The 12966-nt window shown below is 36.0% G+C and overlaps 1 protein-coding gene across 8 annotated transcripts in view; it reads left to right on the top strand.

The window, feature by feature from the left end:
• The window catches only part of QKI (QKI, KH domain containing RNA binding), a 137128-nt gene that overhangs the window by 53800 nt on the left and 70362 nt on the right, over window positions 1-12966 (top strand). For all 8 annotated transcript variants that reach the window (XM_010214012.2, XM_010214228.2, XM_010214086.2 and 5 more), the window contains exon 3: window positions 3031-3147. In XM_010214012.2, coding sequence (XP_010212314.1) covers window positions 3031-3147 — 117 coding nt within the window. The remainder of the gene's footprint in view (window positions 1-3030; window positions 3148-12966) is intronic.

Below are 12966 nucleotides of genomic sequence, written 5' to 3'. Positions count from 1 at the left end.
GCAGAGACACAGGCAAAAATGCAGTAACAACGTGGTATAGTTGGCTGGAAGTTTAGCAAATGGAGGTTAAGAGTAACTGACCTCTGCTGGGTACTGGCTGGTTCTTGGCTTTTTGTGAATCAAATTTGTTTCTTCTAGAGATTGTCTTGAGTTCTAATTTTGAACTTCTGTAGGAAAATATAAGAACACAAAAATAAACTTAGTCCAACTCTTCTAATAAACAGGAAAATGATTATGAAATGCTGCAAATGAAAGGGTTAGTCGTACAAACACCCAATAAGTACAGGAGCCCTTCCCTTGGGGAAGCATAGGCTAACACAACCAGGCAAAACCAAGCATTTGGTTGTGGTGGTTTTCTTGCTGTTGGTGTAGAGTGTTGTTAGTCTTAACATGATTACAGGGCTGCTTTATTTTTCTAATATGTTCTCCCATTCCAATGTGTATGGGTCTATACTGAGAGCAATCCAGTATGATGATAATTCTTCCTGACTGATTTCTTAAACGTGGTAGAACAAACAGTGTTCCTAAGCATAGGTGTATTATTTGTAGGGGAAGTCATGGTGAGGAACAAGATGGTAATTGGTGAGAACACAGGACAAAGAGGGTGAGAAATGGGTAAAAATGGCTTATGAGCTTACCAGGTGTGTGAGGGTTTCAGTAAGCACGTTTGACAAGGCATCTGATAAGAGAAGCAATTGGTATTGCTGCAGCTGGTTTCTGGTACATTTTTTTTTTTTTTTGACTCTGGCCCCCTGGACTGCCCAATCCACATAGTGTTTCCTGAATTGTGGCCTGCAGGACACTGCTGTGCATGGCCGTTCCAGAGGAGAACTGCAAATGTTTCTCATGGAGTTTTCAGCTAGAACTCTGAGCTAGCAGCCTGGGAAATGGGATGTTGACAATGATTCATTGGTACAGAAAGTTTAGGAATCACTGTTGAAATAGCAGTAACTGATTTAAACTGTAATAATGGCACTGATGACTACAGACCACCTAGAACTGGGCCTCAGGTGGGATCCCGCAGAGGTCTCCTTTGACTTAAGTCTCTTAGTAGATGCCAGAGAACTTGCTCAAGACAATCAGGATTCAAAATGATCTTGGTAGATTACTGCCTGAAGTCAAAAATTGAAAGTCATTAGACAAATGAGGACTGTGTTGGTGAGGGGAGATCATAGCTGCATATAGACATAAAACTGGGGGAGTGGAGGACATCAAGGTTGCGTATGAATATAAAACTGGCAAAAGTGATCAGGCAGAGGTATGGGAGAAGAGTTCATAGGTTCAACGAGCATTGAATGAAGTATAAGAACTGAAATTCTTTTAAGGGAGGAAAAAGCTGAGAGGTCTTACTATAATAAGATAGTTGTTCTGAGTAAGTTATCAGAAGAACTCGCCAGACCTTGCTGAGGTCTCAGCTGGAGTGCTGCCTTTTCTAGGCATCCTGCTTTAAGAAATGCAAGTTGGAGTGTCCAAGAGCAGTAACAAGAGTTTTGGAAAGCATAGTAAGCAAAAAGATTGAAGGCATCAGTATATACAGTTCGAAAAGAATAGACTGTGAGGGATAAGAATTATCTCAGAATGATTTATAAGGACTCTTTATAAGATCAGATTCTTCTGGGAATAGCTTGAAAAAAAAATGGCTTAATTTTTAACAACGTATTGTGGTTAGATCAGCAGCTCCTCAACCACAATTCTAAATGTGCTCCTGACAATATGAATATAACTGCAAACCTGAGATTAATAAAGATTTTTCCATCTCTTTTCTTGGAATTGTGAGTTGTTTTATTTTCATCTCTGTCCAAATTTTCTTATGTCTTTACAGTTTGAACAAAATGCTCTTTTAGTAATGATCCAGTCCAGCACGAATAATGAAGTGATGTCACAGCTGGTAGTTAATAAAATATTTGAGGTTACTGTCTTTCTTGGGAGACAGAAAGTGCAGTTGTAGGCTGCTGATGTTGGTAAAAAGAGAGCTTTTAAGGCACACGGGATTCTCTTTTTGCCTTTTCAGTGGAATGGGATGTTGCGCACAGAATGATTAAGTGGGAAGTGCAGGTGGGGAGAAAGGCAAGTTAGACACTGTATGCATGAGTCTGCTCTGATTTTTGGTGTTATGCACAAAATGTGGAATAAATACAGGGATGTGATAATGATTCAAGAGAGAACTTTTATTGCTTCTAGCTGCTTTGTAAGTCTTAGTGAATGTTGCTTAATTCTTAATTTTCTGTGATTCACAATTTATGCATGCATTCGCAAGTAGCTTTAATTTTTAGCTTTTCTTCCCTGGGCTTTTGATTTTGATTCGGACTTCACGGTGCCTTTTTTTTTTTTTTTTTTTTTTAAGATTAGTTTAGGAGTATGTCTTCCTTCAGAACAGCTTAGCCACAGTGAAATATCAAAATTTTTGTTAAGGAACTTTAATTATCATGAGTTCTTAGTTTCTGCTCACTTGTAAATTATCTCTGTTTTTTTTTGTAGTTTTATAGAATTTTCAAATATGTTGAGTTATAGTATTTGAAACTAGTTTTAGTTGGATATAGAAATGAAAGCCAACAGCTTCATCATAATTCCGAAATAACTAAACTTATATTTCTACTGTGCAGTTTCTTTTGTTCCAAAATGTATGCTAGAATTCATATTTACCCTAAAATTTCTGGATTTTTGTGCATTTCAAACCCAGCATTTGCACTGTAGCTGTCAGAATACTGCTCTGTATTCTAAATGTCATCTCCTCTTAATGTGTGATTGAAAGTAATGAAAGGAGGAAAAAAAAGAAAAAAACAAAACAATTGTTTTAAAGTTTCATATGTTAATGAAACATAATATTCATATGTTAAACAGTTTAGTAATGGTTAAATACCAGAGTTAGGTCTGAAATAGTTACATGAGTCAGTTTTGCAGTTCAGGCGTTAGAGTAGTATTTTACATTGGTAAACACTTCGTAATGTTTTAGAGATGAAAATAAACCATGTTGGATTTTAAGTTAATTTTGTTTACTTTTGTTTTATAGAAGTATATTTTTTTTTCTAGTTTAACTTTGTTGGAAGAATCCTTGGACCCAGAGGACTAACAGCTAAACAGCTTGAGGCAGAAACAGGATGCAAGATAATGGTCCGAGGGAAGGGCTCAATGAGGGACAAAAAGAAGGTAAGTGCTTGAAAGGTTTCAGATGTCTGGTTTCCTTTCCTAATGCAAAGGAAAAGGCAACGCCCCCCTTCCCCCAAAGTAATGTTGTCATTATATGCTTCTTCAGTATTAGTATTTACAGGTGTGGTGGGCAACGCTTTTCTTAAACAGTTTTTCTTAAAGTAATTTTTCATCCCCTATAATGGTGTGATTGCGAGTCTAACTAGCAATTACAAAGTATTTTGTAATAGAATAACTTCTGATTATTTAAAATGCTTTCCATCTGAAGGTGAAACTTACATGTGTTCTTAAGAGCTTTCTTCTGCTGAAATACCAAAATAATGGCTTTTGCAAGTAATGCAGACTGTTGCATTTGTGGCGATGAATTTTCTCTGTATGGAGTGAACAAACAAGCACTACATTTCTGCATTTACTTGGACCTTGTGGAGAGCTGGAATGTAATTAAGACTGTTCCTTGCTCTCTCCTGTAATACGTCTTGCCCATATAAATAGGGAAACTTTTGTTTTCAGGATATGCCTACCCGAACATCAAGTTGGCATGATGGTATCTTCCGGAAGTCATTGCTGTTTGGGTTTTGTGGTGTTTTTTTCTTTTATTTCTCTTCTTTTTTTTGTGTGTGTGTGTGATTTTATTTTCTAAACTTTTTTTTTTTTCCTCTGGTTACTGCTTGCTGAACTTGTACCTGCATCTTCACTTCCATTTGAGATGTGTTACCATAATTATTTCTTCTTTTGGTTTGTTCTTTAGAAACTCACTTTTTTTTTCCTTACCTGATCTGCCACATAGTATGTTCTGTTAGTAAGTATGTAGCACATAGCAATTAAAATAGAAAGCCAATACCTACTCAGTTAAAGCAAACAAACAAACAAAAAAGCAGACTTCTCAACAGATTTCAGTTGTTTAGCTTGCTAACTTCTGCATGAAGATCTTTTCTGAACTGTGAGGGATTTTTGGTCCAGATTCTGTAGAAGTAACAGGCTGATGTTGTCTTAAATGGTGCTTATTTTATGAAGACTTAGAATTTATTTTTTAAATCATTCTAATTTACATCCTGAATTCCTTCTGCCTCTTAGTTGCATGAACATTCAACATGTAAATGAGTCTTGTTTTTGTGGAGTTTTAAACTCCATAAAATTGACAAGAAGAACTTCTAAAGATGATATTTTTGTAGAGGATTTTGAAATACAGTTTTCCTATAATTGGGGGTGGAATGAGACTTTGAAAGCATAGAGTATTAAAATTTCAACATGCTTTAGTTGTATCGAGTTGCGTGGGGTGTTGATGCTGTATGTTGAAGCAAAGCGTATGGTTGCCAATATGTGAACAGTCTCAGCTTCATGATTTTGCTTATGACTTTTAATAGTATTCTTTTTTTCTTGTATACATTCTACTATATTGTGGAAAAGAGGGTGTTCTGGAGCAGAAGATTTAGTGGAGATGCTGCCTTCCTTTTATAGTTTGCAGACCTACCTTAGTTTTCATTAGAGTATTCTTGACACTTTTTGGGTGATGGATTAAATAGAAGTTGACTATTGATTATATGGCATAATATCAAAAACAACAAATATTTTTTAAATAGAAAGTATGAATTATCAGACTACTATTCTGAAATGAGAAATATTAATCCCTTAAAAATGATAATAGTTTAAAGTTCATTCAGCTCTTTCCTACTTAACCATAGCTTTTAAAGTACGGTTTGCGTTTTTATATCTAGCACAGTTCTTCAGCTCTGCCCATAAATGAATGTCTGCTTATCAACACCCTCTCTTCCTTTAGGAATTAAAATTCTAGGTCTGGGGTAGTTCATCAGATTGTGTGACTTTTATTCCAAGTAAAATTACTAAAATTATTAGTTTTGGTTCATTTAGGTTCATAGGTATTATGAGCTAAAACATTTCAGGCATCTATTCTTTAGCAAGTTTGTAAGTTAGGCTCCAAACTTAATGGTCTCAAAATAATACCTTGCTATTAGTAGTAAACATATGTATATTTAAGAGACATGTTAACAGCCTTGCTCTGATATATCCTTAAAAGTTTTGCAAATTGGCTTTGCTGTGTGGCAAATGGTATAATCCATTTAGTTGTGTTAGCAATAGCTGTACTTGCAGGCAGTTACAATTGTGGGGGAAAAAGAGAAGAGAATTTGCATGATAATTTCTCATGGAGGGGCCCATTCCCCCATAAATGTGCCATTTACAAAGCTTGTTCTGAAAAGCACCCAGAAGAGAGGAGGTTGCTTCAGGCTTCTGGAAAGGGCTGCATGTTTCCTGGGATCTTGGCTTGCAGCCATATGTCCCATCCAAGCCTTCCTCCTTTTCCCCTTCCTTCCCCTTCCACTCAGCCTGAGCAGAACCCAGTGTGACCCAGTGAATTTAGATGAACTGTGGGAGGAGCCATTCTCCAAAATGTGATAACTGTGTTTTGGCTATAGAGCCTTCAGTCTTTGGATACCTTTTCATTTAATAGGGTCTCACTGAAGACACACCCAAGTAGTTGAGCCTGAAGGTGCTCTGTTTGGGTGCTATCTCTAGGGAGGCACCTATGTTCCTGCAGCCTCCTGTCCTGTCCTGGGTTCACATGAGAACATCCTGCACTGTTGTTGGTGGTCATCTGCTTGTGTTAGGACTCCATCCATGTTTGTCTCCCTCTTAGACTTTGTAAAAAAGTTCCACTGTTCTTCAGAGTTCACCCTTTCCTGTGGGGAGTCATTTGTCTAGTTAGCATGGGCAGGTTTTCTGTATGGGAAGAAGAAATGTAGAAATGACTCTTTTTCTCTTCTTTTTTATAAAGCGCTGCTCCAAAGAGAATATACTGGAGTAAATTACCAGAGTTTTGTCTTTGAGGAAAAGTTTGTAGACTTGGGACCTTGAGAATATGCATCTGCTGCTTCTTACTTGAAGTAAAAAATGAAAGTTGTCTGCAGCAAAGTGTAGTTCTGAATGGCTCAGATAAAAGATAATACCTGCTCCATACACTGACTAGAGCAGTTAGTGGTGAGTCTTGTCTTAGCACAGTCTACGTTAAGACATTTCAGGTTGGGTGGATTATTAAGGGAGGAGTAAGGATGTCTTAAAGCTCTTGTTCCAATATAGGGCAGGAGAAAAGGCAGAAATGTTACCTCTGTTACATTGCCTGATGTTTTTGGAGCACAGAGCACTTTACAGTTGATGATGATTTCATGAGATAATGCTACAATTATTGTGGAACATGTGCCAAACAAATTACTTGATAGAAACTGTTTTCATGCCCTACATTTTTAGTCTTTCCATAGCCTTTTCACTGCTCTGAGGTGATTCGTATTACTCACTGGCCTGGTATATTGAGTCGATGGACTTTGTGGTGCAGAGTGTGCTCTGGTGCCTTGTGTGAGCTACCGTTACTGCTGCAGTTACAAGCGTCACTGAAGCACCGATTGTAATGCACTTTACAGTGCATCTTGTACCTCAACTAGAGTAGATTTTTTGGACAGTTTTTCTTCTAAAAATAAGAACAGTTGGAAGCCTTATTCGAGACACATTCACAAACAGAATAAATTATCAAGCGGTGATATTTATAAGTTTCAGAAGTAAGTACACTTCTTGTGTAGGGAATAGGCATAGGCCTATGCCCCTTTTCTTTATGAATTAATGTTTACAGTTGAGCTCCTCAGGACAAGACAAACAGCTCCCTTCAGCAGTCAGAGCAGAGTGTGCTCTTGGGGAGGATTAGGTTATGCTTTGTTTTAGAAAGCCCTGACATCTCATCTCATTGCCTCCAGAGGAAATGTTCTACATAAGGAGGAGACTTTCAAGGTTTTTCCTATTTGCTTGAGTTGCATTGGAATTTGGGGGAGACTGTAGGTAGAAGTTAATCCATACATATACTTCATGAGTGTTTGATGTCTGCAAACCGGTTGCCCAGTGCAAGTTATAAAAGAAGCTTTACTGGAAGTAAAACAGTTGTTTCAGTAAAATAATTGCAACGTAGTTGTGTTTTCAGTTAGCACACCAGTTGTCAGTAGCTAATGTGACAGTTTCATGATGCCAAATAACACCTCCTAGTGTTGTTAATTATCCATCTGTTTCTCCCTTCCTTGCTAGTAGTAGTAGTAGTAGTAGCAGCAAAATGCAAGAAAAAATACAAAAGACTGAAAGGGAAAACAAATTCAGGGAAATAAACCATCTCCATTTACTATGTAGAAAACTTTACACTGCTCTCCTTGCCTGTGAACAGAAATAATGAATTAGAAGTCTAACAACCAAGCCTTCGCATGGTCAAGTCGCTTGAACTTCAATCTAATAAGTGTGCCTGTCACTAGGTAGAGTGGAAGATCACAGTTTTCACACCGAAGGATACTGTTTTATAAAAAAAAAAAAAAAAAAAAAGACTACCCTGTGATGGATGAACAAGAATATTGGGTTTATATCTTCCGTCTTATGCAACTGCTTTCAAGCATTGGCATGCTCATAGGAAACCGACTCTATTACTCTAACATGATCTCTCTTGATAGATTATGGGGCGCCAACTCTTTTAAGCATGAACATTTTGCTGTCTTGTATTTCCACCTAGATATATTAGATGACTTTCTGGTCGCCTTTTTTCCACTCACTAAAAGTTACATAAGCGACCCGGACTTGAAATTAGATTCAAGTTATATGAGAGAGTATTTCTTAAAATAGCAGTCCAAATAAGGGTGGTGACTCATCTGCTTATTTCTTAAGGTTTTGACAGACTAGAGTGTTGAAGTTTTACATGTGAATGTTTGAAAGTTGTTTTTGACTGGTAATTGAATGTATTAAATACACTTCTGTCTTTCTGAAACTTAATACTCTTTTGCAAAAGACAGAAGTTCTCCCTATAGTAAAGGATAAAGTTTTGCTACTGGAAGGTCTTAAGTTGCTCAAGCACTGGAGGGGGAAAAAAAGAGTAGAAAAATAGTACTGTTCTTCGATCAGGTTGTTTACAACATTTACATGTTATATAGGAGTGCTGTATATTTGTAACATTTTATTACTTTTGGGTCTCTGAAATACTATCTGACACACTCTGTCCAATAAAATGTTTTAATATACTTGTGATTTAATTCATAAAGTGAAGCAACTGTCATTAAATGACAACTCATACTTGTGGAGTGTGTTGTTAAGTCCTATTAACAGCAGTTCTAATTACAGAAGTGCTCAGCATTTATCTTCTGAGAATAATATATGTGGACAAATAATAAAGCTATGATGCTGGCATGTATATTGGGATTGTAAAGTTGTTTTGTATTTCAGAATGAAATACAGAGTTGATCCGTTACTCGCATTTTGTCTTCTGGGAGTGACTTGCATGGTTCAAGTCCTTTACCCGTAAAATCTGCCCTGTGCACAAGTCTGCTGCTGCTGTCTGCTGCTTTCATATATCTGTGTTGTGAAATCATGGCCATGGGGAGCTGATTGCTTAAAAATCTGTAAGATGCTTGCAAAGATGGGCTTTTCTGTACTTTTCAGTATGGTAAGGAATAAGGAGGGGAGGAAAAAAAAGCCCATTTCAAGTGCTTGGTAACTGGCATAGGATTAAAGCAAAAAGCAAGCCTGTATACATATAATATATGACTAAAATTACTGTCCTTTTATGAAACTCCCTTTCTGACAATGTCAGGGCAGCTTCCAGAGGTCAGATGTTTATTTTTACTTTTATTAAACAACAACTGTCAGAATTCTTCATAAATATCCGTCATAAAGGTTACTGTTTGTGAAAATACCTTGAGCTCTGCTTACCAGAAACTCCCTATTTTGGGCAGTGTGAACTGGCAGCCCAGCATGTTGAATTTCATGGTCTGTGCTGTGTTTTGCTGCACACGGATGCTGCAATTTCTCTGTGTAAGAGAGTGCCAAACTGATGGCTAGGGTCACTTGTCATTGGTGTCAACTTTTGTAACCATACTGATTGTAGGAACAGACTGCAGCAAAGACTGAGGTATTATCTGTGCAATATATTGGACCTGCTAAGTTCAGGTAAATAAACTTTACTTACAGTATTTGTTAATCGGAAAAAAAAAAATCTGGTATCCAGAGTGCAGCACTTAAGTTATTAACGGGAGAACAATAAACTAATAACTTCAATAAAATAGTTGCAATGTAGTTGTGTGATTTCTTTCTAAAACTTGTATAGGTTTTTGCAGCAAAATTTAATCACGCTTATTCTTTGGTGTACATATCTGCATTCAAAACCACCCAGATTTATCAAAACATTTTGAAACTTGAAGCTTTTTGCATATTTGCTTGTTGACCAGTATAATAGGCCAGTATAATAAACCAGTATAATAAAAAGTATAATCTTTTTATAGTTAACTGTAATATCATATTAATAATCATAAAAATCATATTAATTTTAAGGTAGTTTAACTTGCCTATTCAACATATCACAGCAACTATTTTAATATGTGATGAAGAACTACCATATCAGAATATATAAAACAGGTAAATTTTGTATGTACATATATGGTAGAGAAAAATCTTCTGTCTTAGAATTAAACCTTATTGAAGAATATACTTAGTTATATAATTATAGTACAGAATTTTAAGAATATTGTACTTTGTATTTGATATACTTAGAATGTACTTGAGTGCAGTACTTTGCCTGCCTGGAGGCTCAGTGTGAAACATAAGATGTACGAAAATAATCTTGGTTGCTTGTCAGCTAGTATTTTTTCAATAGTGATTGCTGCAGAAAATAAACTTTTCTATTCCAGTTTTCCCGCCTTTATTGCATTTGCAGCCTCTTATTTTGAATGCAGAAGTTGTTGTAAACCTGTTTTTATGATCTTGTTCTTTTTTTTTTTTTTCTCTCTTTTTTTCACTTAAAGAATTATCAAGTGTGGCCTCTCCCTTCTCACCCACAGAAATTGAATTATATCTGGTTTAGTCTAGGGCTGGTGACCCCTTATAGTCTTAGATCTCTTCACAGTAGCTGTTAATTAATAACGTTGGCTGCGGTAGAGGGAGTCATCACCAGAAAAAAAAAAAGTTATTCCTCTTGGAAGTTACTGATTTAATTACATGAGGTACTTGAATGCTAAAGGCAAAATAGTAGAAAACTTATTTCATAAAATTCAAAAGGCAATTGTTGAAGGTTTAAACATAGCCTGAGTTACTCCTAATGGAAGGCTATGTTCTCTTAAGCCCCTTTGAAGGGATCCTTTATAGGTCCCTTCGTAGTCCATAGTCCTAGACTACGATGTGGGAGAAGGTGCTGTATCATCTTTGTTTGCATATCTTTCTGAAGAATTTCTTTTCATTATTAAGTTCAATTTATATTATAGTAATCAAGTGTAGACACAATTAGCTTGCTTATTTATGGGACTCTGAATTTTACAAGAAGGGAATATTTTCCTTGAATGTTATGTAAAGCTTGACAGATACTCCCTCTTCAAAATAATTTATTGCAAAAACCTTTTCACGTAGAAGACTGAGGAATGCTCTCTTTTTCAAGGGCAGAATGATTTTGTTTTGAAGGGTAGAAAAATTTAGGTGCCTGAGGGCCATAAGAATTACTGCAAACCAATAAATATCACTCACAAGTATCTGATGCAATGCATCTTTAAACAAATCTGATAAATTTTAGATAATATTTGTATGTGCTGCCTTTTTTTTTTTTTCCCCTCTGCTTTGGTTGCTTCTGCAACATGCTGAATTTGAAGTTGCTGCTTTGAGCAGTTTTTGACATACTTAATAGATGTGTGCTGTCTTTAGTGATGGGAAAAGCAGCATAAGCCTTTGACCTAGACATGAAAATAAATGGAGCTAATGACAATAAGGAAACACTTTTTTTTTTTTTTTTTTTTTTTTTTTTTTTTTTTTTGTTCAAGGCAGCGGAAGCTGTGGACTACATGGAGGAGTATAATATAAGCTAGTGTAGTACAATCTAGCTAGGAAGCTTCGCTCTCCTATTTTTTGGGCAATTCCCTGTGAGCAAAAAAAAAAAAAATTCCAAGAGGCAAGAGAACCAAGATGACCCTGAAACTGGCGGGGGGAAAGTACCATGGAGTGTAGTGGGAAAAATATATATCAAGGGAATTCTGCACTGTTGTCTGAAGATGTATGCATTTAAAAAATCTCTCTTTATGAGTTTAAATTATAGATCTGTGAAGTGTAATTGACTTGTCCACATCTGTATCATAGTGCACGATTTGCCTTTTTGAGAAGGTATTCATAAGACTTGTTATTGGGAAGTACAGAGCATGGTAATTACAACAAGTTGATTAGACTACAGCTTGCAGGTGTTGGTACCTGCCACTTGAATAGAGGTGTTAAAAGGCTAGTGGTGCTGCCCCTACTGAATTATTCTGAGATATTAAAAAAAAAACTCTGCAATAAACCTATATTTTCACTTCTGTCTAATTGAAAGGAGTAGATAATTTAAATAATGAAAAGCACTTATTGTATCCTGAAAATTTTATCACAACAGAAGACTAACAGAATGTATTTAAGAGGATTACCTCTACGCTTGTGAATTAACTTATTTTAAAATTAGTTTAAATCTTACAGGTTAGTCAATGGTGGGGATATTTTTGTAATATAAATTAATTATCTATGTGTAAGAAGTTTTTTCCTTTTTTTTAAAAAAAAAAAAAAAAAAAGGGAACCTAGATTATTCCTGGGTGTCGTTAATGAGCTTCTTTAAATTAAGACTTGATTAGATAAAGTCTTGTTGTTAAATAATATTGAACCATCTTGTACCTGCGTTGTCCTTTAGTTGCAATAGATTTTCTTACAAAAAAATAATCCTGACAGCAGACAGAAGTTAGCACCGATATGGTCCATGTATATTTCCACACAGAAAGCTTTTTAAATCTCAAGGATTTTTGATTTGAGAGAAAATTTTATAAAATGATAAACTTCTAAAATATCTAACATATAGGCAAGTCTGTGGAGTAGAACTACTTGGCATTTTCCTTTTTGTGATTCTAGCTGAACTACTGCACAAAAAATGAAAAGCTTGCTGCTTTTCTAGTATACTTTATAACAATTGGGGTTCGTAACCTGTTTTTTGCTTCAAGAGAAACATTATTGCAAGTTTAAAAATGGTAATACAAATTACAGAAAAGCTTTTATACTTAAATTTTTCTAAATTGGCTCAGCTACATTAGTATTAAATAATATCATGCTTTATTGGGGCATATTTAAACCTACATGTTCTATGAGAATTTAGCCTATAATATTTTATATTGAAAGGCATTTATAATTAAAGTTGCACTTACGTGCCTTCTTACTTGTACAGTAGCAGTAAATGTGAGGTGTTCTTGCCACGGGTTATCTGTCTTCTGGACACTGTCAAGTGAGAGGCAATTTGATGGACTGTTGGAGACTGTTCTAATCAAATATGGCCACTTTTGTTGGTTTTTTAAAACCTTAGCTCTCTGTTGCATAAAGACAGTGAAGTGTTGCCTAATGATGTAAGAACGGGAGAGGGTTGATTATTGTGAGGTTCCCCATGATCGACTTGGTGGTAGTTTCAATGCTTCTTCGTGCTTTACTAGAAAAGGCTGAGGAAGAGCTTTTGTGGAACTTTACCTCCTGTCTCATTTATCAGCACCACTAAACTCTTCCTATGTCCTTGTCTGGACTGTAGCTTTTGCTCGGTCATAAAAGGCTGTCTTTTGTTTTATTTTTTTTTCCTTCTCCCTTGAACTTGCTTAAGTGCTAACAGTGCAACTTTATGAGCTTGCTTACCAGAAGTGATCTGTATTCAGGACTGGATTTTGAGTAGTTTTGCTGAATAGCATGAAACAGTGCTTGAATTTCCATCTGGGAGAACCTCTTGCATTTGCTTGAGGCTCCTTTGAACTACACGAAGGC

Source organism: Tinamus guttatus, unplaced genomic scaffold (assembly GCF_059628265.1).
Source record: "Tinamus guttatus ecotype Peru unplaced genomic scaffold, ASM5962826v1 Tinamus_guttatus_pri_ptg000473l, whole genome shotgun sequence".
Taxonomy (NCBI): Eukaryota; Metazoa; Chordata; class Aves; order Tinamiformes; family Tinamidae; genus Tinamus; species Tinamus guttatus.
This window is presented reverse-complemented; position numbering and strand designations above follow the sequence as displayed.